Source organism: Spea bombifrons, chromosome 5 (genome assembly GCF_027358695.1).
Source record: "Spea bombifrons isolate aSpeBom1 chromosome 5, aSpeBom1.2.pri, whole genome shotgun sequence".
Lineage (NCBI taxonomy): Eukaryota > Metazoa > Chordata > Amphibia > Anura > Pelobatidae > Spea > Spea bombifrons.
This window is the reverse complement of record NC_071091.1, coordinates 105572578-105600077: the sequence shown is the minus strand read 5'-3', so window position 1 is coordinate 105600077 and position 27500 is coordinate 105572578. Positions and strand designations below refer to the sequence as shown.

The following is a 27500-nucleotide window of genomic DNA, read 5'->3' as shown; positions in this document are numbered from 1 at the left end:
GCAGTGACATCATCTCTTCCACTTTAGTGTAACATCATTTGGTAAATGCGCAGATCTATATGCACAGATGTATTGGACCGTCCTGTTGTATTAGGTTAATGTCTGTGTATTCACATACGGCCACACGTGCAATTAAGGAACATTGGAGCATATGTATTATAGGACATTCTGGGGCTTTCTTTTAAACGTGGTCTTACCTTTCCCATTGGTTGCTACGGTGATAAGACCACTTCTCAACTCCAGTGTGTTCTTAATGTTGTGCTTTAACATTTCTTAGTGTCTCTGTAAGAATATCAACACTGCAATGTGTAGGTTAATTGGCTATATAATTTGGAAATACAGAATTTCCTAGCACATCGGCCCCATTCGGCCCCCGTCTAATTGCCCGTTTCTCCTGCTGTAAAGACTCATCGTTGGTCTCCTCTTAGATTCAGGAGCCGTATGTCTATCCCATGTGTGTTTAAATTCCCTCTCTTTATTAACCTCTACAACTTCTAGGGAGACACAATTGTGCTTACGGTAATTTAAACGTTGTCATAGCAATACAATAGGTGTAGTTTGATATAAAAATAAAAAGCTGTCGGAAATCTCAATAAAAAATGCGTAACTCTTTAAAAAAATCAAAAAAATGTGGGTAGTATTGGGTTAATTTCCCTGTACCAGTTGTTACACATTTTTACCACCAGATGGCAACAGGAACGTTTTCCCATGCTAGAAATTCTATATGCTAAAATATTCTCTATTGTTTATTGATTAAGCACCAACTTATAGTGCAGCGCCGTACAATATAAATATTGATTAACAAGTTTATAACATTGAGCCGTAGCTTCACAGAAGAAGAAAAACAAACCATTGGGTACCGATGTTTAAGCTCTAAAAACTCACGGTGCTCCTCCAGTCATGGAAATGTTATCAATGTTTCATACACATGCAAATACATGAAACTTTCATCGATTTGCAAACACATCAATGCGCCAATATGAAAAAAAATAACTTAATGAATAGATAAAGCAAGCAGAGCAGGATGGCATTTTTTTTAATTAAGCTGGGGAATGGTTTTTTTTAATGTATTCTCCAAAGTATGGTACGTGCCAATAATTTGCGAAAGCTAATTCTGCACGCTAGAATAAAGATTAAAAACAAAAGAATCCATAAAAACAAAATGGTTGCGGCTCCTGATACAATCCCATTACCAGGAAGATTTCTAACATTCCATGGTCAATATTTAGATATTTGTGATCTCTTATTTAAAAAAAAAATTTGTATTGAATTTTTGTGTGTTTGGTAATATTTTTGTATTTAATTTTGGAAATTTCAGGATGGGTCAAAAATGTTTTTTTTTTTAGTTAATTATTCATTGAAATATTTTTGCCGCTGTCTCTTTTGGTGTTAGAAGTGGGATCCCAACAAGGTATTAAATTGCTATTAGCATATAATTTGGGTCTCTCTTAATACAAATGCATTTTTATTTTAGGGGCTGCCAGGTGAAAAAGGAGAAAAGGGAGAACAAGGAGAAACTGGAGAAACAGTGAGTTGAATTTGATTGTGATTGTAAATATTTTTTTTATATAACGTCGCAGTATATACACCTTGATATTCTTATAATGTTTTGTAGAGTTACTAACTTCCAACACAATAATCCTGAAGAAGAGACATATAAAGTCATGGAAGCTCGCAATCTATTATACTCCAGTTAGCCAATAAAGGTATCATCTTTACCAGATTTACTCTACTTTCCACAGTGATACCTATTATTATTTTTGTCATTCAGGGTCCACAAGGTGTAGCCGGAATACAAGGTCCTGAAGGCCCTGCTGGACCACAGGTATGGTAATATATATAAATATAAACACTTGTTGCATATACTTGGAGCCAGGGGCGTAACTAGAAACCTCAGGGCCCCGGTGCGAGAATCAGTTAAGGGCCCCCCCACCCCCAACCCATCTATCCCTTTCTCACTATCTCCCCTCTCCCTCCCCCCCTTCTCACGATCTCCCCTCTCCCTCCCTGACCCCTCTTCTAACAGTCTCCCCTCTCCCTCCCTACCCCCCTTCTCACAGTCTCCCCTCTCCCTCCCTACCCCCCTTCTCACAGTCTCCCCTCTCCCTCCCTACCCCCCCTTCTCACAATCTACCCTCTGCCTCCCTACCCCCCCCTTTGTAGGTCACTTACCGTCAACTCCTGTGTTGGGAGCGTGAGGCATTTGTCTCGGGTGCCGGCGCTTCACTGCTGAGCGCCGGCATATGACGTCATATGCCGGCGCTTAGTGTGAAGCGCCGGCACCCGAGACAAACGCCTCACGCTCCCAACACTGCACTCTGGGAAGGCAGGCGACGGCGGCAGCGAGCAGAGGCATCCTGGATTTCTGTCAGTCAGGGGGGCGCAAGAGTTGCTGAGCGGTCGTTTTCAGCAACCGCTCGGCACCCCTTGGGCCCCTCCTGACTGGCAGAACTCCAAGGTCACAGTCGCGACCCCAGGAGTTCCGCCACTGCTTGGAGCTGGAAGAATTACTACGTCAATGTGCCCAGCCCCAAGTGATCCTGTTCCAGAGAGCAGAAATATTTATTGTCTTGGTTGGCTTCGTTAAAATTGGTTGATTGGTTAGCTTTCCATGAAAAGAGTCCAGACCTAATAAACTTCCTAGTACTTGTGGCATCAATATTTAAACTTCATTGTCAGTAGGAACCAGATAATTATTCTCTGTGCTGGACAGGCTTTTATAGTTCTGTAGAATAATAAATGCAAGATCCGAGCCCTACGTCATGTACCACTATGAGGCTCCAAATTATTTAGGTTACTTTTCCCACATTTAGGTCTAATCACTGAAGAGTTGAGTGGTAAGCAGAGTTAAAAGGGTAACCTTAAAGTGACCTTCAAATTTCCAACTCTTAGGCGAGGGCATGCTAACTGAACAACAACTCGAATGTCTTTTCCCACAGCTCACAAAAAAGAATAACAAAGTTTAACAGAAGAAAACTATAAGTAATACATTTAAAAAATAATAATTTTGCGATGATCATTGAAATTATCAATCCTCATTAAAAAAAAAAAAAAAAAAAGCCTGCCAATTTAAAAGGAAAAAAAGCTGCAAGAAACAAAAATAAAATCTAATTGACGCTTGATGGATTCTGGAATAGCTGCTGGTTGTATGGATAGGTCTTTACCTACTTAAGTGCTCCCGTGCCCCAAGTGGTTAAAGGAAGCTTTGCTTTGTATTATAATTGCAGTCTATTAGTCACCAGAGGATGCGATTTAATTCTTCCAGTGGGCTTTAAAAACCTCAAAGGACAGGGGATGGAAGGGGTTAAGAAGTAAGGATGGGCTCCTTGTCCCCTAAAACAGTTAGTTTTACTGTGGCCTCAATACGCCAAAGATTTTTTATTTAAATAGAACCCCCCATTCCACTGGGCACAGGATGGCAGCCATAGGCTAAGGGATTAGGTGGGCTTCTGTACCTCCCATGTTTTAAATGAAAGGGGAGGGGGCAATAGTTGCATCTCCATTTCCAAACTATTTCATTTTTGGCATTGTATGACCTGAATTTTTTTTTTGAAGCCCGAGGTGCGTGCTCCTTTGGTGCCGCATTCTGTGCACAAGGCAGCAGAAGCCAGACTACGATACCGAGTTCCCTCACGGAAAACTCGGACAAATTCCGTCCCCCCCCCATGGGAGGGTCGGATCTTGAGTCTCACCCCGAAGAGTGAGACTCCTTGCTGGCCTTCTTGAAGAGAGGAAGGGGCCAGAAGGCTCCCAATCCTCCTCCAGCAAAGTCCAGACTTCACTGCCTCTTAAAAAGAAAAACATGTGCCATAGAATAGTGGGGGCCAAGCCGTGAATTTCAAACCGTGAATTCAAAAGGGGGGTAAATTAATCGGCACTCGTGTAAAACGAAGTGAATTATATAAATTAAAGAAAAATAATTTAAGGACAAGCCATTTCTGGCCTGCCGGATTCAAAAATAAATCTTAACCCCAAGACCAGAAGGTTCATAGGGGAAAAGGTAGTGCTGGAAGGCCGCCAGTGAGAATGTGCGCTCACCGTGTGCAGTGGCATGCAATACCACACACGGTGACTCCAGCATTGCTGCCGGGGCAATTCAACACCTCAGGCTCCATTGCTTTCCCAAACCCTAAGGCCAGAGTCATCCGCCCCCACCACAAGAGGGACTACATTTGATCTTAGCCAAAAGGCCGAGAAGCAATTATTATATGACCTGAAATGGTAATGCAACATTCTCTTTTGTTTCACTTATTTACATGAAACACCAGGTATGCTTTTACAAGACGACAAATACCATTACATAAGTTATGGTGGGTAAAGGTGATGGAAAACCCTTCCACTTAAATTTAAGGGGGTAGTAGAAACATTATTACACACTCATCTACAGACACCAGACAAGGCTTGTTTTTCCCTCAGAAATCTCATGGTGCTGCCACAACCACAAGGGATTCTGGGAAGCCTTTATACAAAACTCAGATAAGAGGTGCAATAGCCAAATCACTATTCATAGGCAGTTTTTTTTTTTTTGCAATCTCTTTTTACGCTTCTTATTTTACACCAAGAAGGCTCTGGACCCGAGCTTTCTTTACTATTCATCCAAGTCAGAAAGCTGTGTGCAATGGGTCCCTTCAAGCCCTGCTTCCTTTCATCATCCCAGCCAGGAAGATGCAGCCTGGCTGAAGAGTTACTCGGTCCAGCTTTACCACAGGTGCCCAGCCAGAAGACACGATAGAAGAGCTGAACTCAGCAATCCCTTAGGGGACCCCGCTGGCAGCAAACAGCTCATTCCAGGCTCCAGAAACACAAAGTAGCGTAGCACAGCGTAGCACAGCGTAGCACAGCGTAGCACAGCACAGCACAGCACAGCACAGCACAGCACAGCACAGCACTTAATGGGACTCATCAGCATGAGGTTGTGATAACAACATAATACTGTAGGCTTCGATTAGCCAAGAAATCCCATTACATAAGTTATGGTGAGTAAAGGTGATGGAAGACCCTTCCACTTAAATTTAAGGGGGTAGTAGAAACATTATTACACACTCATCTACAGACACCAGACAAGCCAGAATGCTTGTTTTTCCCTCGGAATCTCATGGTGCTGCCACAGCCACAAGGGATTCTGGGTAGTCGCATGCAAATAAGGTCAACAATTATCACCTTCAAGGCGACCAAACCGTCAAAACCCCCTACAGATAATCCAGCATTGATCTTGGCGATGTCAAGGCCCCTCCAAATATATCTAGTAATTGATGGGACTTGCTAAATTAAGTTCATCGTCTCTCCCGGCTTTATACATGAATCTCTCTCCAAACTGCTTTAAATTCTAAAACACTGAATTCTAATTGCAATAAGTGACTTGCATGGCACCCAAGGGATATACCGTAACAAAGCTGCAATAAAAGCAAGAGAGGTCTGCCAGGGCCATAGCTCAATTCATCTTATTTATGACCAAAGTGCCTTCCATTCCCTTGAGTATCATATTTTCTTGACCTGTTCAACAAAGCTAATTTGTGAATAAACGCGGTATTTATGTGACACAGCATTGCTTAAAAAAAGGAATTTAATTAATATTAAATTGTTATTTTTATTATTATCGTTATCAGTATTTTTATCCATGTGTGAAAATTATTCTTTTTTGATCCCATAAATTCTCTACCTTCCCCGACTACCTTCAGTAGTTAGCATCGTGCCCATAGATATTATCTTTGAGCCTGCTAAGGCCTGTGGTCGATATGGAGCCATTTAGTTAAAGCAGTGAAATTATTTCATTAAGTCATGCTTTGAATGGGCTGATTATAGGGATTGGCGGGATTTCGATTATCGTAGAAAAAGGGCTACAAACTTTCCCTGTAGGATATGGATAGAGTAGCCCTGTTTCTATCACAAATGACATACATTAAAATGTTTATCGCATAATACGGATTTGTCGTTGAGCGTATATATATATCTGGCACAATTTGGAAGTCTAGCCTGGTGTGACCCTCTTGTTTAAAACTATGAAAACATGCTAATGCACTTTGCAGGCGGGAGGACATGTTAATGAACCTGTTAACATTGATTGTTTGGTGGGATACCGCGAATGAGCCGGCAGGGATCTGGCTGTTAACGCTGGAGGTTAAAGCGATTCAGCTGTAAAGAAAGTAAATATCAGTAGGGTTGCTCTAGCCTGGCAATAATCATGGCGTAGACCTCTATGTTAATACAGGTCCTAGGCAGAAGGTGAGATGGTCTCACATATCTCTCTTATAGCTGAGTGTAAGTAAACAAAGAAACATGCTTCTGATGGTACAACTCATACTTAAAACATAAAGGGGAACAGACTAGACTTGGGCACCAGGGGGCTCTTCGTCTTCGTCTTCGTCTTCCTCTTCGTGCTCGTCTTTGTCCAAAAAAAAAATCTTCGTGTTCCGCGAATATTCGCCCGTTCCTGTCTTCTCTTCGGGCAAATATTTGTTTTTTTCTTTGTTTTTTCCGGGGTTAATACGGGGTTAATGTGTACCGCAGCAGCTCTGGTGCCAGGATTTTAAATGTGCGTATCAGCAACTCTATTGGTCGCCAGCAGGGGGCCTCCTGCTGGCGACCAATGAGCACACTACCAGATATATTATCGGGCAGAATATTATGCTACTCAATGTAAAACCAACAGAGGGCAGCATTCTGTCCGATGATATATTAGCCATATGTGGTAGTGTGTTCATTTTCATTTATTAATTATTTAAATAACGTATATTCCCATGATCCGCTGGTCTCCCCGCCGCACTCGCGGACATTAATTCTGTCAAACTTTCAAACTCCTTTTTTCTATTTATTTTGTTTTTTTTTTTTTTGTATTAAACCATTACACGAAAGGATCATGGGAATATATTTTATTTGAATAAATGCAAATGAGCACACTGCCACATATGGCTAATATATGTTCGGACAGAATGCTGCCCTCTGTTGGTTTTACATTAAGTAGCATTGTTCCATATGCTTGAAATCCAAAGTTATTATGTTACTTAATGTATCTAACCAACAGAGGGCAGCATTCTGTCCGAACATATATTAGCCATATGTGGCAGTGTGCTCATTTGCATTTATTCAAATAAAATATTTTCCCGTGATCCTTTCGTGTAATGGTTTAATACAAAAAAAATAAAAAATAAAGACAGAATGCTGCCCTCTGTTGGTTTTACATTGAGTAGCATAATAACTTATAAAGCTACTAAATGTATCGTACCAACAGAGGGCAGCATTGTGTCCGAAGTTATAATAAGTTATTATGCTAAGTTAAATGTCGGTACCGGTGATTTTGTTGGTCGCTGGCACGGACTTTTAACTGTTGCAGCAGGGTTCCAGGTCTTTTTTCTCCATAGCAACTAGTGGTAAGGGGCCGTGCGAGTGAGCCTATCGGTCGCTTGCACGGCCCTTTACCCTATGGATTTCTGCTCCCGTTATCCAACGCAGCATCGCAGCGGTTAACGGGAGCAGAAATCAGGAGTTAAAAAGGCTGTGCGAATGAGCCTATTGGTCACCTGCAGGGTCTTCCTCTGGCATCAACCAATTGGTTGATGCCAGAGGAAGACCCTGCAGGTGACCAATAGGCTCACTCGCACTGCCCTGTAACCCCTGACGACGAACCTGCGGATTTCCGCTTCAGTCAACTCCAGCGATGCCGTGAAGATAAGGTAGGCTAGATGGGGAAGGAACCGGGGAGATTAGTAGACGAAGACGAAGATTCTTCGTGTGTCTTTGTCTTCGCCTACGTTTTACCGGCACTGTCTTCTCTTCTACGTGTCTTCGGAACGAACACGAAAACGCACTCTTCGTGTTCGTTTTCATGTTCACCCGAAGACGAATGCACAAGTCTAGAACAGACAATGACTACATGGGCCACCTAGAGACCTCTTCCAACTTGGCAGGAGATCAGTAGGTTACCAGCAAGGCTAAGGGCTTCCCTTCGTGACAAGTCCTTTGGTTGGCCTTCGAGTAGCATGAGTTGTACGGCAAATCCTTTCAGAGAATTTAAGAAATTCTTGTAAAACCCAAGAAATGTTTATAGACGGTCTTTATCTTCACTCTGTCCAAAGACACTCAATGGTTTGTGGCTGATGAGACTAAACCTTTAATGGGATGGGTTCTGAAAACAGCAAGAAGAACTATTTGTAGACCAATGTATAAACTCTAACTTACAAGGCTTTAGAAGACCCAATGCGCAGAGAGTAGTTTATAACCAAAGTTTACGTTGGGAAGAAAAAGATTCCATAGTTATTCCTCTACAACTTCTGCAAACAATGTATCCAATGTCCTTTAATAAAACAAGATGTTGTGCACCCAAATAATCATAATGGTTTCGTTCACTACAGGGTTTCAAAGGTCAAGAAGGAATGAAAGGAGATCCTGGACTGAAAGGTGACATTGTAAGTAGGAGGAATCATTTATGTACAGGTGATTGTGTTATATGAGGTCTAGGCCTAATGGTGTCCAAATAATGTGGCAAGTAGACAAAAAAAAGATGATTAGAACATTAATGACCTCAGGCCTACCTGTCTAGCAGCTCACACACTGATTCTTCATTCCGATTGGCTGCTTGCACCATCAATCTTTGAAACATGTTTTTGGTGATCACATTAGGAGTGAGAGAGTATGTAACGTGTGCATTACATGATTAATTCCATGATGGGTGGATTAAATTCATGGTCTCGGGGTGAATGGGCTGATTCTTGGGGTCACACAGTGTGGGGCTACCTTCTATTCTGACTTAATAATACCCGAACATTCAAACTGGTGCTTTTCTTACTGGTATATCACAGCTGAAATCCCTGCTTAAATAGAAGTGACCTAATTTAGAATATCTTTATCTCCTGACAAGTCATTGTTTTCATAAAGAATTATTAGAACCATTTGGCTGCCACCATTGGCGAGGCCCTGCCATAGAGTCATTGTGATGAGCTATTAACGGGTTAATATTTGAAATGCCTTATAGCTTTACTGAGATCTAACATTCCCAGGCATTGGTTTGGTCCTTGAAACCCTGAAAGAGTTGGAAGTCCTAATAGTTCTAGGTTTACCGTGGTCTTCAAGTCTGTGAGATATGGATAAGAGTTATTTATTGAATTTGACAAGCTCTTTTTTTCTTTAACAGGGTCCGCCAGGTCCAGTTGGGCCACCGGGATCCCGTGGCTTGCCTGGAAACGTGGTAAATATTTAGGGGATTTACGCACATGCATAGTTGGAAAAGATAATTAAATGAGGATTAGCGATCATGAAGGTTTTGGGACTAGGCTGTTCCTTTAATAATCTTTAGTTACTTTTATAAGCAGGGGCTTGTAAACACAGTGTCTCTCAACATTCTATTTCATCTTTAATATTAGAGCTATAAAGTTCTAAAGTCATTCAGGGTAAATACCGTACATTGTTCAATACCAAGCGTTATGTACAGATCCGTAAAGCTTAATCTTATATATTGATCTTTTCTACAGGGGAGTCCCGGAGAAATGGGGTTGACTGGGAAGGATGGACAAAAAGGAGAAAAGGTAAAGATAAATACAAACAAAATTAAACTGCACATAGAAGAGAAACCAACAAATGTAAAGTTTTTGTGGGTTTTTTTATCCTTTTTATGTTCTTTATCTCTAATATTAAAACTGAACAGTTAGACATCTTGGTTAATTCCTTTTTTTCTTTTCTTTGGACAAAAGCATGAGCTGTAAAGGTAGGTATAAGAAACGGTCGGAGATCCAGTAGTGGAAATAAAGTATGGGGAGTTACTGCAAAGGCAGATGATGACAACAAACATGTGTGGCCCCTTAGACGCCATGATATGTAGAACCTCCTGTAACCCAAAGAAAAAGAAAAACATGACATCCGTTGGCCGGTTTATAAAGGGCTAGAGTGTGACAAAAAGTGGGCTCACTGTAGACGTTGGTGGGCATCACATTGAAGTCTACCCTTTGAGGACATTGAAATTGTGATGTTTTGGGCAAATGCGCCCTATTGGTCCAATGTAGGCCTTGCAGAAAATGGAAGGGGTTAATTGACTAATGGAGTTACAAATGAGTAGACTTTTTACATTTAATTGGGATGATTGATCCAGGGATTAATCCATTTTTGGTTGGAGCCAAGAGTCTTAGTTTTACGTCACTATGCGAATATTATTATTATTATTATTATTTTAATGAATTTAATTTAATTATTTTAAGCAGATATTTATATGTATTTGTGTAAGTGTAAATGTTTAGCTTTGTCTTTTTCAATTAAAATGATCTTTTGTAGAATTGTAAATTTCAGCCGCTAGAATTCAAGCAATGTTTACATAAAAAATACTTTAATGGAACAAAATGGCATTTCTTTCTGTTTATTATATTAGGGTGAGCCAGGCAGAGAGGGAAGGATGGGACCTCCTGGTCCACAAGGAGAAATTGGTCTCGCTGGCTTGCCTGGACTACCAGGGAAAGGCAAGGACGGAGAACCGGTAACTTTACAGATATTCTTATAATAAAATATATATATATAAGTATGGTAATAGTAAAGTGGATATTGAATTGTGTAACGTTATGTGTGAAGGGCAGAAACACCGCGTATTTAGAGGACATCCTATTTTTACGTGAATTAGATCAATTTGTCAGCACGTAGCACAATTGTCTGGTCCCGGCTAACATGCAGGGATAAAACCACCCATAAAAACCTAAAAAAATACAAACACGCACGTATTTGTATTATTATACCATGTGCAGCTTTTTAAGTTACCTTAATTGAGTGGTTTCACGTTGTCAGTCGCATTAATGAAACTCGATTGATGGGATTGGCCTGGCCACAGTATCTATTATTATTATTATTATTATTATTACTACTATCATACAAAATACAATATCCATCTGCATGAAATCAGCACTATTGTGTTCTAACTTGTACATGTTTGTTTTTTTATCCTGAATATAGGGAGAACGTGGCCCAATGGGTCCGGCAGGACAGTCCGGGATGAAGGTAAGCAAAAAAGGATTTTGATTGCAACAAAAAAGTTTATCTTTCCGTAATCCGGAGTATTGCACAGGCAATAAGAGCGTACGGAACCTAAATCACACAAAGTGCGAATGGAGTTATGTACAGCGTCAAGAAAACGATGGGGCACCGTCGCAATTCATCACACGTTACTGCCGATTGCTTCATCTGCGCTGCCCTGTCCCAGAACGCTCCTTGTATCTGACCCCCCAGTATGACATTTACACGTCTGCAACAGTTCCCGGGATGTGGGGGGGTCATATTTTCCCTGGACACGGCTTCAAGAAACCTAATATCTGTGTGTGTGTGTGTGTGTGTGAGGTATGTAAGTATGTGTGTGTGTGGTTGGTATGTATGTGTGTGTGCGTATGTCAGCTATGTATGCATGTGTGTATCTATATACATTTTTTTCTAAATTGACAATGTTAAACACTGCTAAGTAGCTCATATGTGCAGTATATTGCTTTTTTAATATGGAAAAAATGATGGATTTGGGAAATTGATGAATTCTCATAATGTATATAATAGATACGGTACCTTAAAGTCCATTTATAGCAATGGAACGGATTTGTGCTGCTGCTTTATTGGAACCAAACCACTGTATCTATCATTATGCATTGTAGGGGGAAAAAACACAACAAAGGAAACTTCAGGCACCAAAAGCAAAGTAACGAGATCATCAATAATGTCCATGATACGCTCAGCACTGTACACAGGCAATACATTTCAATACATTAGTGATACGATTTAAAACTGAAGCCACCATCGGTCTGTCGGCCGTACTAACCTTCGAGAAATGGTACTTTTAATTAGCGTTTGTAGTTTATGATGTCATGCGGTCTGAGACAGCCTAAAGCCACCTCTCTAAATCAAACAGGATTTCCCCGAAATAACCATTCCATGACTTAAACTCAATTTCTTTATTAACACCACCATTAAATGCATGCATTAGGGAAAGAACAGTCGGAGTCTTGATTAAGTTACTTTGTATTCAAGATGGAATTCGATCGTATCCAAGATACACTTCAATATTATAATGAGGGTGTTCTGCTCTCTCCGGTACTTTCAATTAACTGTCACATTTTCCTGCTGCCATTCAGGGAAAACGTTGATCCCAACTTAATTCTCTCTCTTTTACTTATATATTTGAATTCCGCTCCCGATCTTGGGCTGATTTTCTCCATAAGATTAAGATACGTTGTGGAGAGTTGTGGCTAGTGAGTCGTATTCTTCTCTTATGATACCCATCGTACCGCGCTATGGAACATGATGGAGCTATATAAAACAATCAATAATAATAATAATAATAAAGGTTCTACGGGTCAACACCCAAATCCTCCGGGTCGTGGGAGAGGGGTCCTGACATGCCACGCTCCCCGCCCATTTTACCTTTAAATAGGGTTTTTTCCCTCAATGCCAGCTTTCTATTATTGGTGATTTTTTTTCAGTATAGGTATCTCTGGCATTCTGGTTAGTGGTTAGTTATAGCCTTTTTTCCTTTTGCTCTGTCCTTGGATTGGTTCCTGGGAGTTTGCATTTGCTAATACTTAATAAGCAGCACCTGTTAGATTTATTGGACTCTGAATAATTGTGTACCCACTTTGAACCTTAACCACATTTTCTGGGAATACTGCCAAAAATGCTAATCATAGCTTGTTTAAGCCTGCCTCGCCCCACAAAAACCAACTGTCCCACAAAATGTGTGAGAGGGAGAGATGACCCTTTTCGGTGGGATGAACTTTCGGTGGGTTTTCCATTCATTTTAGTTTGTTTCAGTGGGTCCCCCCTCGTTATTGGAGATTGGTGTGAACGAAGCGAAACAGGTAGTTTTCGTTACAAAACAAGTTATTACAAATCCCAATGCACCAGTCTAAGAAATGCTGCCCCCAAATGCCACTAACCCTGGGCTTCAAGCATGTACTGGGCCCCAAGATTTCTGATGACCACCCTTGGTCTACTATAGGCCAAGTCTAAGACAATTTATGGTCTATTGAAAAAAAATTAAATTAAATTTGTTATTTTTTCCTCACTTTTGCAGTTACCTTTATGCCCATGAGAGGCACCGTTAGCGCAGGTGCAAATATGACTTGGGGAGCCTTTTACCCCTGGGCAGGAGAAGATGTGCTGGGCTCCGCTTTTTCCTTTATCTGAATTTACCCCCTCACACCTTCTTTACAGTCTATTAAGAGGCTATCCTGGTCCTCTTTTTGCCCCCAACCCCTCCTATCTCTCTTGTGGAGCAAAAAGAGGGAGATCTTGGAGGATGAAAATCACAAGGTAGCCCGGATTAAAAGATCTATTTTACCCATTGCCATTAAAAAGAAAGTAATTGTTGCTGCGTTTCCACGGAATTAAGGTATTTCCATTACACAAACTGCCATTCCGAATCCTGATTAAATATACGCTGAGACTGCTTTATCCATTAAGTATCTTGTATACGGGCCAAAAAAATCCTTCGGGTATCAGTAAAACAGCTGGCAGCCCGCCTGCGGGTAACGCAGTTATTATTTAATTTTGTTCCGCACAATAAAAGTGAATTATAAATATTTAATATCAATTGCAACATATTAGAAATATAATTAAACTTCAACACAGAGCTTCTAGGCTGAACACGTATTCGGTTTGCTAAATGAGGATTTGGGTTATGGATTCTGGAGCATCTTCGTATGATGAAAATTGTCAGCTCTTGTGTCTCATTTAAGATCATCCAGGGAAGGTTGCGCATGGAAATTGGGGTTTGCCCTGATCAGGTCGTATTAATCATGTTGCCCTGACTGCTTCATGGAAGCTTCTTGCACCTTCGGGGTTATCCGGCTGGGGCTGGTCCCGTGACCTGTACAGAAAAACGTCAGCATGGGACCAGCCCCAGCCAGATAACCCTGTGTCTTTGTTGAACAAATGTGTGATTAAGACTGAGTCATTCTATGTATGATAAGGAGTCCGGGTGTTTGTCTAGTAGATTGACCTATGATAACAGAGCTAGAACAGGTAACATTGTAGTTTTTTCCCACCAGCTGAGGTCCCAGTCAACCCCCAGGAAAACGGTGGGGCCCATGGATGGTTTAGGTAGCACTAGCCACAAATATACGTTGTAAATGCATACCTGGGAACTCTCCGGGTTTTGCCCCATGGACCGCGGGAGAAGCGCTGCTTCTCCACTTCTCCGGGTAGCGGGAGCAGGGTCCTGACACGCCCCACTCCTGAATGGGAGTGTGTCCCACGATGTCTGCAGGACCGCCCACTAATGACAGTGGGACCGCCCGCGATGTCATCGGGACCACCCACTCCAGCCCAAAAGTTCCTAGTTGTGTGTAAACCTTACGGTAACGGCCTTCAGTTGCACATGGACGTTGCAGAAACAGTTTTGTATTCTGATTGGCCCACAGAGATGTCCATCACACAGGCTGTCGTAGGGCAGAAGGCTGTCCTGCTATACCCAGCTGAAACATGAAATAGTCCATCACCATGGCTAGTGAAAGAGTCCTAGCGCCAGGCCTCCCTTCGCATTTGTTTTTTGTTATAACGCATGCAGCAGCTTTGTGACCTTATTTAGTCTAATTACAGGGGGATAGAGGACCTCCCGGAGTCCCAGGGCAGCCAGGAAGCAGAGGACCCCCCGGTATAGGAATCGATGGCTCTCCAGTAAGTAAATGTATCAATTTGTTTATCCACCTATTTCATTAATTTATGTTTTTTGTACGCGTTTTCTTATTAATCCATACATGGTTAGGCAAGTGTAAAAAAATGTGTTCTTTTGAATTATGGGGGTACTTCTAATGGAGTATGGGGTTGTCCCTATTATTTAAATAATTGCTCTACTCATTCTTCTCGAGTAATGAGTGCAATTAATAATAATTTGGTTATTATATTGCAAATTCTAAATAAAACTCCAAAATGGGAATACTAATTAAAATACATTGAAGTTGTTTTCTTTGAAGAGGCAGGTCTAGCTACTTGTAGGGTTTAGTGGAAGCAAGTTATAGTAGGTCGTGAGTAGGTGGGTTCTAGGCCGACGGGGGGTGCTTGGGCATGACCCTTGACCCAAGTATTCCCTATGCCTGAAGAATGAAGAAACTGACTCAGAGACCCGGGGAAGCAGCTCTTCCCAGGGAAAATGTCAGAAAAAAATTTTGTTTGTTTCTCTTAATAATTTACGGTAATTTGATTTTTTTTTTTTTATAGGGTCCAGCCGGAGCCCCAGGAGAGAAAGGATTACAGGTATTACTGATCGAAATAGTAATTACAAAATATGGGGGGGATGTATAAAAAAAAAAATCTGAATTTATATCAAGACCTATTCTATTTGAACTAGAGACCTCTGAGGTCCCAAAAGCCTATGTGACTACAGATTATTCTTAACAGGAAATTAAAGGAATTGGTTTGTCCTTTTGTTCAAAATTAGGGAATTTATTGTAACTAAGTTGATGAGCAAGAAAAAGTAGATGAGAACAGGCAGTTCAGTTTCCTAAAATAAAAAGCAACTCATGATGTCATGAACAGACTTGATATTCGCGATGCTTACATCATCATGGGAAACTCAGACGCGGGAACAAGAATTCCCCTGGGCCGGAAATCTTTTATTTTACTTTATATTCAGAAATGAGCAAATCTTTTGCCCATCTTTATTCTCCATAGCAAGCTTTTCCCAGGGCTCGTCGATAACCCATATATATGGCTGCCTGAATGAGGCGATGTTGATTGCGTATTCAGACTGTCCTTGTCGAAGTGCGTAGGGAACAAAACCCTACTGAGGTCATGACTTTAGCAGCTGCTGATACTAGGCACTCGATACTCATATGCTACGCAGCTAGACATGTACACTCCTTTTCTTTAAATTGTATTTCATTTTCTTAGGGAATAAGAGGTTTGATGGGACCTCCGGGTCCTCAGGGGCCACCGGGACAAGATGTAAGTAATTTGTGTTCTTTCATTTTATAACCTTACAGTGTAATTATGCTTTAATTTAAAAGAACAGCCATTTTAAAACTCTGCTGGGCAGGGGCGTGCCTAGAGTATGTCACACCCAAGCGGATCCCATATTTGGCAACTCTGCACTCCCACCCCACATTCTCACTCACTCTTACTCGTGCTCTTTCAGTCTCCCTCACTTTCTCACACTCCCATTCACTGTTATTCACGCTCACTCATACTCTCACGTACTCTTACTTGGGCTCACTCACACTCTCACTCACTCTTGCTGACTTTCTCACACTATCTCACACTTTTACTTTAGCTCTCACTTACAGGTAGGGACACATTAAGAGAGAGGGAGTTTCCGGGAGACATGGGGGACTCTGCGTGCCAATGTGGTGCCCCCTGATGAGTGGCACCCGGGGCAGACCACCCCCAAGTACAGGTTACTCCCTGTTATGGGGCAGACCTACCGTCCTAAACATAGTCAGCCTAGGCCAGAATATGTCACTTCTCACTCATTTATTTGATGTAAAAATGTAGTATTTAGTGGAACCGAAAGATCTGCTTTTTAAATGTTTATATAAATATATATATATATATAAATATATATATTAACATGATAGATATATACTTAATTTAATTTAAAATAACACAAAACATTCTTATTTGAAATAATTATTTTAAAACGTAATTTTAAATGAAGTAAATGTACCCGTCCTACTTGTACAGAATAGATCGATTTCAAAGCTGTCTCTACATCGTCTGAATTATCTTATTATATACGCTTTGATCTAATGACTTGTCTAGTTGGAAGTAGGAAGATTCTCCATAAAAAGGTCATTTTTTACAGCAAAATTATTCATGTGGTTTACTTTTTAAAAGTTGGTTTTGATCGGCTCCCTGGTGTTCCGAGCTTTTAAAGTTAATAAGGAAAACAAAATTTACATAAGAAAGATATTATAAATAATTAATATGCCATGACCAGAAATCTCAGCAGGAACTTCATTAATCTGTTTATTTTTACTTGTTTACAGGGCTTCCCAGGGAACCCAGGAGAGCGAGGACCTCCCGGTGAACCAGTAAGTTTCCTTACAGAGGTTTAAGATTTCTGAAAAGCTCTATGCCGTCTACTAATTATTCTGTTTGTTTTTTTTTTATTTCCTAATTTTTTTATTTTTTTTGCATATCTGTCTCATTATTTTTTTCTATTAAGTTTACTTTTTCTGATTTCTAAAACTGTTTGTTATTTATTATTTATTATTTTTTCACTCTCTAATTTCCACTAATTATTTTGTATTTTTTTCCAGATTTCCTAATTTTTTTAAAATTTATTTTACATATCTGTCTCTTTATTTTTTCTATTAAGTTTACTTTTTCTGATTTCTAAAACTGTTTGTTATTTATTATTTATTACAATTATTTTGTATTTTTTTCCGGATTTCCTAATTTTTTTAAATTTATTTTGCATATCTGTCTCTTTATTTTTTCTATTAAGTTTACTTTTTCTCATTTCTAAAACTGTTTGTTATTTATTATCTGTTTATTATTTTTTCACTCTCTAATTTCCACTAATTATTTTGTATTTTTTTTCCAGATTTCCTAATTTAATTAATTATTTTTTTGCACATCTCTCTCATTATTTTTTCTATTAAATTAGCTTTTTCTGATTTCTAAAACTGTCTGTTATTTATTATCTATTATTTATTTTTTTTATTATTTTTTCACTCTCTCTTTAATTTCCACTAATTATTCTGCACTTTCCTCATTTCTTTTGCTGATGTGCAGATAGATTAGATTTTCTACAAAATAGGAATTGCTTTATATCTTTTTGACTTAAAGCATTGTATTTGAGAAAAAAAATATAGAAATATTCATGTTAAATACTTTTTTTCATATTGTTTCACGTTTAAGTCACATTAAATACTTTTTATTACATTTGTTACTTTCTCACTAGAACACTTTCTAAATGAATCAACTGGAATGACTGTTGCTGAAAACAGGGAATTTTGTCTTTGTGGTGATTGAATATTCAAACATTTTATGAACTATTATTGTCAGGCATTACTTATTTTACTATCTTATCAATGGAAATGCTTTTGTTTTGAAGGGTCCAGCTTCACTCCTTTCTCCGGGGGAAGTGAGTTTCCTCGTTAAGGTACGGAATGTAATTTGTCTCATTTCAGAAATATCACACACAAGGCATTCATTAGTCATGAACGAGCTTTTAAATCATTTTAAGAGGGATGTATATAAAAAGGTGCAAAGTTGGTGAAAAGTAGTTCTATCACCATAGTAAACTGTACACCGTTCTTGCTGATTGGACCATTGGATCAGTTGCTCTGGCCAGCCATTACAACAAAAACATGTTTTAGGCCCTTACTTCTCTTTTCCTTTCATTATCATTTTTTCCTTTCTCTTTATTTTTCTTTACTTTTCCCTTCCGCTTTATTTTACTTTTGATTTTACTTTGCCTTTTCCCCTTTCCACTTTTCCTTCCCCCCTTGTTTATTGTACGATGGGTACATTTTACAAGTATTTTCCAAGTAAAGCCTCTGCTGTTCATAGTCAGGCTGCCATTTTGAGCTCATTTTCATGCTGTTTTGGGTGACACACTAAATAATATAATATCATATACACTGTATGCATTATAACACATGTATATAAATAATAGAATATGAAGAGATGATGTTGTTTTGGTTGATTCCGTGGGTTTTTCTTTTAAAGGATATCTGCAGAGACTGCCCACCAGGACCCCCAGGTCTTCCCGGAATTCCCGGAGTCAAAGGAGATAAAGGGCTGCGCGGATCCCCAGGGAGAGACGGAATCGACGGGAAAAAGGTAACATCTATTGAATACTTATTGTTCAGCTATTATTATATATTTTTATATATATGTACCTCGTATACTTTAATATGAGTTCTTTTGCCATTGTTTTCCTTGCTATTTTATCCCATTTAAAAAAAAAGTTGGAACCCATATTTTTCTTGAGTGAAGTTCACCAAGAGATCTTTTTGTGTAATTTCATAGAGAACTGTGATAATAATAATAATAATAATGTACTTATAGAACATATTTCTTTAATGCTCAGATTATGTTTAATTGATGATAAGTGAATTACCTAACATATCACTAATTTTAAGTAATGATGTAAATGCACGATTATCTAATCAAATGCTCCTAGTTTTAAACAATATTAATTTACCTCTTTTGAGCTTTATTATTATACACTGGGGGGGGGATAACTGGAACAGCCTCCCAGCAGAAGTGGTAGAGGGTAATACAGTGAGGGTATTAAACATGCATGGGATAGACATACGGCTCCTGAATCAAAGACGAGACCAACGACTGATTAAGGTTTGAAAAATTGGCAGACAAGTTGGACCAACTGGGTCTGATCTACCGACAAATTCTATGTTTCTATAACGCTTTGTCTTTCGTAGGGAGAGGCTGGTGTCACGGGCCCTCCTGGACCAACTGGTTTGGATGGAATGAAGGTGAGCCATTACCGTAAAAACCACATTTTGTAATAATTGTGTTTGGAAAAGCTGGTGGATTATGTGGCTCATTCACTAAACCGAGGTGGCTCCCGATCCCCAACCAAATTTCATTGTACTTTCCGACAACTGTAACACCTTTTGGCCAACTCATGATGTAAAACGCCCAATATAGTGGCCAAATCATGTAATGGCTTTTCAGCCAATAGGAAGAAGAAGATATAGGAAGCCGAGTAGAAGAACAAACTTTAAACGATGGAGCAACAGCTTTCACAGAAGGGAGAACAGTCCTTTTAGAAGTCCAAATAGCGTAAAAGCTTCTGCGGTTGGTATTTTGATGATATATGCTTCCAATACCAGCAATATTTTATTTTATCAGGGCAGCAAGGGAGATCGCGGGGCACACGGAGAGACTGGGCAAAAAGGCGAACAGGTAAATGGCGATGTGAATTCCTATGATAAATTCCTATGATTTAACCCTCGTTCATGACATACGATCTATAATTGTCTATAATTGCTTTATCTTTATCTGAAGGGACTTCCCGGAATGCCTGGTTTTATCGGATCACCTGGTAGCCCCGGAACACCTGTAAGTAGACAAAAATGCAATTTCATTATTATTTTTTTTGCCTGATATTATTCCAAAAAATGCAATTTTATTATATTTTTTTTGCCGGATATTATTCTATCAGAATAGTCATAGTTAGTAAAATAATTTTCTAGCCATATTGCTTTATAGGTCAGCCATTGTCATTAGAAAAACGTGTATTTTCCAAGGTTTCAATAAAATAAATACACCGCTGTATATAGTTAAGACTTCAAGGAATTCTTCATTTGGTCGCTAGAAGGTGCCTTAGATGTCTTAAAGGTTTTGCGACTCCATATTTTATTTATATATACATCATTTTGAGATTCTAAAATTCAAATATGGATAAGTATTGAGAGCTTCCATATAAAGGCTTGGATGGTGACATTGTCTGTGATAATATAAATTGCTAATTGATATCATGTTTGAATTTTTTTTTTGGTAGGGAACAGATGGTCCTCCAGGTCCTATGGGTCCACCAGGCACCATGGGAGAAACTGTAAGTTCTAAGTATACATAAATTACATGAAACCTAGAATACTATAGCTATATATAGACTTGGAGCCCTCAACAGCCTTGATGGTCTAGAGTCTGGAAGGAGTAATGGAGGTGGAGGTCTTTTTTTAGCCAATTTTATCAACCGTTCCACCAACTTCATGGCCAACCTACCCCTCGTGCTGGGTAATGACATCACACTGAGAATCTTGACTCCTATGGCTATGCGGACCTCCTTTTCCATAGCACCCCAACATCATCAGGGAGGGGGCTCTGAAATATGTTTATTTACACCATATTCTGACTCCTTTCAAACATGTTTTCTTTTTATTCTACTCAAGGGTAAAGAAGGTCCTCCTGGACCTAAAGGTCCACCCGGATTACCAGGATTTACGGTAAGTACAGTAAGAGATCTCATTTTGTTGGGGGTGTTAAGAAAGACTAGCTTATGAACATAGAAATTAAATGTCTGGGACATGTTTCTATTTGCTAAATCCCCGCATCATTACCCTAATCGACTACTTTATGTCTACGTTAAAGGAATTTGTGTAAAAGTATTCTTTCCATGTTTCAGGGCATTCAAGGGAAAGATGGGAAGGATGGGAAGCCAGGAACCCCAGGGGAGCCGGTAAGCTATTTTTATTATATCTACATCGGCAGATATAGTACAAATGCAAATGTTTCTCCGTTTTCTGTATTACCTTTTACGGACGAACGACATCTTTGAGTTTTACTGCTACCTGAATATTTATTCCCAAAGTACTAAAGTGAGATTCTGGTCGTTTACGAACGTTCTGCCCTGGAAACAAAAAAAAGTTGCAAAAAGGTAGAAATCGTCCCCCCTGAGCTTATTTCTTTTTTTCTTTCATTTTTTTTTATGACGAGACATCAAGTGATATAGTAAAATAAAAAAAATAAAAAAGCCGACTATAATAATCAATAATGAAATAGTAAAAGTGCACAAACGTTGTACATCAAATGTATCGATCGTGAAGTACTCGGTGGTTTTTAATGCAAATATCTCATCCAGACTCCTTTCTCTATGAAACGTTGATGAATAATTCCCAAAGAATATCTTGGTAGCTTTTATGGATGTAAAGATGAAAAATCTGTTGCGTCTCGGAAGATCATTAGTGCTGGATTTATTGAGAGAAATGTGTTGATTTATTCCAAAAATGGTCTTTTTATAACTGTGCCAGCTGGTAGCGACCTGACTTCGCTTTCCTCGTCTTCATTTTATTTTCCACCTTCTGAGACTGAACAGGACATGCGAATGTTCTTCTATCTTTCCGTCACCACGAGAAGTTCTGATGAGGGCAGTGAGAGAAGAAGGGGCCTGTTAATGTGACCTAAAAAAGGTTTTTCTGTGCTAGAATAATGGTGCTTTGTCCAAACATTTATCCACGTGTCTTCTGATGTTACCTTTGACTTCAGAAGGGTCTTCGTCATTGGTTATGGAACATTTCTTTGCATTCGGTAGGAAGATTTTGGCTCCTTCTCAAAAATTGGGGAGACTGGGCTATAGGTGTAATAGGATCCCTCATATACTAAAGGTTAAATAATGTGAGGGCCGATTCATGCTATATAAGGGCTAAACTCATGAGAAGTGCTCAACACTGAAACCTGCTTAACTCAATGGCCAACACTAACCTTGGTCCTAAACTCTTGGCGTAGTCAATTAACTCTACTCAGAAGATCCAATGGCTTTCTTGATGTGGTTGACAAATAATTGATTGCATCGGCCATCATTAATGTCAATGGTGGAGCTACAGACAAATGACTCACTGGCAGAACATTAAATATCTCACAGTGTATTACTTTGTTTTTTGCTTATAGGGAAAGCCAGGAGAACTTGGACCTCCGGGCAGAGAAGGACCTAGAGGGTTGCCGGTAAGAACGTGTAACATGCGTGTGCATCTTGAATAATGTGTTTATCTTTTTGAAAAACCATGGGTTTTTTTGCCTTCAAATTCTTTTCCTTTTATCTGGGATCCCCATTACTATAGGTATAAAACCAAAAGTATATATTATAGACACTACAATTCAACCGTTTGGGGTCACTTAGAAATGTCCTTGTTTTTGTCCATTAAATAAAATGGATCAGAAATCCAGCGCAGACGGGGTTAATGTTGTAAATGACTATTGTAGCTGGAAATGGCTGATTTTTAATTGAATATCTTCATAAACATACAGAGGCCCCATCACTCCCATCACTCCTGTGTTCTAATGGCCCTCTATCACTCCCTTCACTCCTGTGCTCCAACGGCCCTTTATCACTCCCATCACTCCTGTGTTCTAATGGCCCTTTATCACTCCCATCACTCCTGTGTTTCAATGGACCTTTATCACTCCCATCACTCCTGTGTCCCAATGGTCCTTTATCACTCCCATCACTCCTGTGTTCCAATGGCCCTTTATCACTCCCATCACTCCTGTGTTCCAATGGCCCTTTATCACTCCCATCACTCCTGAGTTCCAATGGCACGTTGTGTTTGCTGATCCAAGATTAAGGTTAAAAGGATAAAGATTATGTTACAGACAGAAATGTCCTTGTGACCTCAAACTGTTGAACAGTAGTGTATTAGATTCGCTTCACTGGAACTGGAACCCAGTGTGAAGGCAGAAAAATTCCCAAACCATTCTAATTTATACCCTTCCATCTAGAACCCCACCTTTTAGAGATCTGCAGAGTTGAACCTATAGAGCCTGATTTTGGAAAATTGTGTGACTTCTCGATCTGCACATCATAAATTGGCAACTGATTTAGACTGACGGTACCATACCTCCCAACCTTTACCCCGGCGAATCAGGATGCCAGAGGGGCGGAGCTTGGGAGGTAGCGTGTCACTCAAAGTGACAGCACTACTCTGAATGCCTAGAACTCTGCACATGGGCAGAATATACCATTATATAAGTTATGGAGGGTAAAGGTGATGGAAAACCCCTCCAATTAAAATTAAGGGGTAGTAGAAGCATTATTATTAAACACTCATCTACAGACACCAGACACGCCAGAAGGTTTTTTTTCCCCCTCAGAAATCTCATGGTGCTGCCACAGCCACAGCCACAAGGGATTCTGGGTAGGCGCATGCAAATAAGGTTAAATAACCTGTCCCACCGAGAACCCCCTGAAAAGCGGGACAAAGGTATAGCTTGGCAGGACGGCGGGATAAAATGACAATATTGTTTTTTACCTAATTTTGAGGGAGCAGTATCTTCCCTTCCCGTTATATAGTTTATATAGTCATACCAACACTTTCCATGCACTGCGGTAGAATCGCTCTTAATAAATAACCCGCTGTGATTCTCTTACCTCATTTGTATGCAGCAGCGCTGAATGAACGTCCTTGAACACGCATACGATTTCTGGTCAGGAAGAGGGTCCGGCTCCAGACTTCCCAGCCTTTGATAAATAGACCTCTGGACTGGGATCATTCATAAGCCAGAAGCGTTCGAAATAATTAAGAAAAAAGCCAAACCTCTAAGATTTATCAACATTTCACACATTCCATCTTCTAGATGGTTTTTTTTTTCGGTTTGATAAATATTTCCTTATTTTTCTTGGGGTTATTGTGTTTTTTTAGCTCAAGGAAACACTTTGAGAAATTGCCATCTTCTAAAAAAAAACCTCCCGAAAATATTATTATTATAAACAAAGGCTGGTGATATATTATTGTCGCCGCTGCCATTTAAAAAAAAAATATTCATATTATAGAAACACTCCCTGCCGAGTATCAGTCTAAGTAATTAATTCTGGTTATTATAATTTATATATTTTATGACAGTGAGGTAACAGAACGCTTAAAACTGAAATACAAATGTGTTATTTAAAATTAAAGGACAGATTAACCCCTTAAGGACAATGGGCGGTCCCAAAAGCCATTGAAAACAATGCATTTTTAGCCCGTTCATGTACGGGCTTTGTCATTAAGGGGTTAATGTCACTATTTAAAGAAAAATGCACATTGAAGCGGCCCTAACCCAGGCCTCTTCATAAGGCCCTGGGTAGCCTACCATGATAAGTTCCTAAGAATGGTTATGACATCATATCCTGTACAGGAAGTAGGCCCACATCGGACTTAGTGAATTTAACACTTTAGAAGCATCATTCCTACTGCTGCTGAGTGCCCAGACCGCTCCAAGAAATAAGTCTTTAACCATATTAAATTCTGTTTCGTTTGCAATTTTGCCGGGAACACTTAATGGTCATGTGATACAAAAGGCAGATACCAATTGGTTGTTCCCGTAAAAAAACTGAGAAAAGCTACTTAAAAGTTTGGGTTTGTTTCTATGTGATTTAAACCTTCAGAGGAGAGAATAAAATAAGAGATTTCCCAAGCGTTATTAGAAGTAAATCTTCTTCTTCTTCTTCACCCAGGGCTTCAAGGGACACAGAGGTGATGCCGGGGGCCCTGGACCCAGAGTAAGTAGTATGGCTGAACATAACATTGCGTGACCTAGAAATTCTGTGTGTGTCATAGATCTCCTGCCCTCTCGCTATACCATGAGGTCTACAATTTAATGGCAACCTAGAATTTTGGGCAATCTTAACAAAAATGTAAACCCCCCAAGGATTACATTTACATTATTTGCTGACACGGAGACTAAATATCTTATTTCTTTTGATAGGGAGAACCAGGAGTTCCAGGTCCTCCAGGACGTCAAGGAAACTCAGGAAAGGATGTAAGTTATATTAAAAATTAAGTGCATGCCTGTACCGTACATGTTTAAATATATATATTTATATATACACACATTCTACAGATCAAAGGTTTGGGGTCACTGAGCTGTTTTAACGGAAAACAAGGACATTTCTGGCTGTAACATAATTACAAAAGGGTTTCTAACCATCAATTAGCCTTTTAAACTTAAACTTGGATCAGCCATTGGGACACAGGAGTGATGGGAGTGATAAAGGGCCGTTGGAACACAGGAGTGATGGGAGTGATAAAGGGTCATTGGAACACAGGAGTGATGGGAGTGATAAAGGGTCATTGGAACACAGGAGTGATGGGAGTGATAAAGGGCCTCTGTACGCCTATGAAGAGATTCTATTAAAAATCAGCCGTTTCCAGCTACAATAGTCATTTAGAACATTAACCCCGTCTGCGCTGGATTTCTGACCGGACTTTTGTGTGTGTTATGTAGGAGCGCGTTATGACTTGGATGGTAACCCGTAGCAGCCACCTATTAAAACTCACACTAGTGTCAAGTACTCAAGTTGATCTAATAGCATTTATTTAAGACATTAAATAATAATAATTATTAATATTATTGGTATTATTATTATCCTAATGACCAGCTCTCTTGATATTCTTCCAGGGAGACCCAGGACCTGCAGGACCCCAGGGACCGCGAGGGATACGAGGACCGTCTGTAAGTTATAATACAATTCAGCAATTAGTTGCTGCCTCCCTTATGTGGCTGTCCAGATACATTAATTCTGCGGGTTCCTCCATGGGGTGGAATAACATTTGTGCTCCGGGCTAAACCGTGAGTTCTAGATGAGATGAATCAAAGAAAGAAAGCCTGATGAAAGACAGCCCTTGGAGGCTTCTCCTGTAAGAAACCTCCAAGATCTTTTTTAACAGAAGTTTCACTTAGTTGTAGAGGGAGTGTATTGTACCATATACCCCAAGTGCCCCTTTTTAAAACAAAATCACTGTCACCCCCTCCCCCCATGCTGATGCCCCTCTTTTCCAGGAGCTCAGAATGGTTGCTAGGTGATTATGGAAATTTTAGTGTAGTAGATACATGGAACAACCCCCAATCAAAGTGGTAGTAACTAATATTGCGACGAGACCAAGAAATAGTTACCTGCCGTCAGCAGTGAGAAAAAAATCTATTTCACATTAAAAACGCCCAATAACGGCCTCTCTCGAATCCGTCATCACTCTGCCAACCTATTTATAGCCCCCGTTACCGTCAGCGATCGTCATCAGGCCTGAGCTGGCAGACCCTTTGCTGCGACCGACGTCACTCGCTCTCTTGCGTTACCCCGTTCGGCCTTTCAAAAAATGCCTGAGTGTTGATTTTCATTAATCTTTTTTGGTTTGATACGGCGCGATTTGCCAGGCAACAATCTAGGATCAGTTTGAGTGAAAATTGTCAAATTTGTAGCTAATATTTTTAGGACTTTTTTCCAGCAATTCTATAGAAAAAAAAATATTTTGTAAATATTACTACCACTTTATCTTATTCTATTTTTTTTTCCAGGGTAAAAACGGACAGCCTGGCCCTCCCGGTAATCCTGGTGCCCCCGGCATAGCTGTGAGTATTAATATATGGGGGGGTTATATAGTATACAGGTTCCCTGATTTGATCTTGAACATCACCTTTTCATTAAAAAAAAAGTTACTAGAAAAAAAAGTTTTCAGTGTCGAGTTTAATAAAAGTTGTGTTTTTTGTCTAAAACAGGGCCCTAAAGGTACCAAAGGAGATCACGGCACTGCTGGGGTCCCAGGATTTCAAGGGCCCCAGGGCCCGAGGGTAAGTAAGACCTGCGAGTTAATACAGACTCACTCTAATACTGTTAATATTAATATTAATAATCAGAACTGGGCAAAAAAGTTGGAAAAACCCCAGCGCCACGGAAACCTTGCTTTTCACATTGATCTGTGACAACTCCTCAGCATGCCTGGGAACATCCAGGCTCCCTTTTCGGGATGCGAGTAGGTGGTCCCTCTGACATCGGTGGGTGGTCCCTCTGACATCGGTGGGTGGTCCCTCTGATATCGGTGGATAGTCCCTCTGACATCGATAGGTGGTCCCCCTGAGATTGGTTGGCGGTCCCTCTCAGATCGGTGGGCGGTCCCTCTGAGACTGGTGGGTGGTCCCTCTGAGATCGGTGGGCGGTCCCGCTGACGCTGGTGGGTGTTGAAATTGCCCAGACCAGTCCCCGGCCAATGACTAATTAGTGCAGATACGAGGCTCTATGCTTGTGACGGCGGATCATGACACAATGCTGGCCGGCGGTGCAGCGCCTGTTGCCCTCGGGGGTCCCAAATGTTCTGAAAAAACATGTGAAA

The 27500-nt window shown here is 40.1% G+C and overlaps 1 protein-coding gene across 1 annotated transcript in view; it reads left to right on the top strand.

Moving 5' to 3' along the window:
* The window catches only part of COL22A1 (collagen type XXII alpha 1 chain), a 108156-nt gene that overhangs the window by 73889 nt on the left and 6767 nt on the right, over window positions 1-27500 (top strand). Inside the window, exons 34-58 of the mRNA XM_053466159.1 lie at window positions 1475-1528; window positions 1772-1825; window positions 8349-8402; window positions 9128-9181; window positions 9465-9518; window positions 10352-10456; window positions 10924-10968; window positions 14548-14625; window positions 15166-15201; window positions 15838-15891; window positions 16932-16976; window positions 18005-18052; window positions 18622-18735; window positions 19338-19391; window positions 19771-19824; window positions 19927-19980; window positions 20423-20476; window positions 20814-20867; window positions 21047-21100; window positions 22309-22362; window positions 24851-24895; window positions 25102-25155; window positions 25795-25848; window positions 26689-26742; window positions 26890-26961. Of these exons, the coding sequence (XP_053322134.1) occupies window positions 1475-1528; window positions 1772-1825; window positions 8349-8402; window positions 9128-9181; window positions 9465-9518; window positions 10352-10456; window positions 10924-10968; window positions 14548-14625; window positions 15166-15201; window positions 15838-15891; window positions 16932-16976; window positions 18005-18052; window positions 18622-18735; window positions 19338-19391; window positions 19771-19824; window positions 19927-19980; window positions 20423-20476; window positions 20814-20867; window positions 21047-21100; window positions 22309-22362; window positions 24851-24895; window positions 25102-25155; window positions 25795-25848; window positions 26689-26742; window positions 26890-26961 (1452 nt within the window). The remainder of the gene's footprint in view (window positions 1-1474; window positions 1529-1771; window positions 1826-8348; window positions 8403-9127; window positions 9182-9464; window positions 9519-10351; window positions 10457-10923; window positions 10969-14547; window positions 14626-15165; window positions 15202-15837; window positions 15892-16931; window positions 16977-18004; window positions 18053-18621; window positions 18736-19337; window positions 19392-19770; window positions 19825-19926; window positions 19981-20422; window positions 20477-20813; window positions 20868-21046; window positions 21101-22308; window positions 22363-24850; window positions 24896-25101; window positions 25156-25794; window positions 25849-26688; window positions 26743-26889; window positions 26962-27500) is intronic.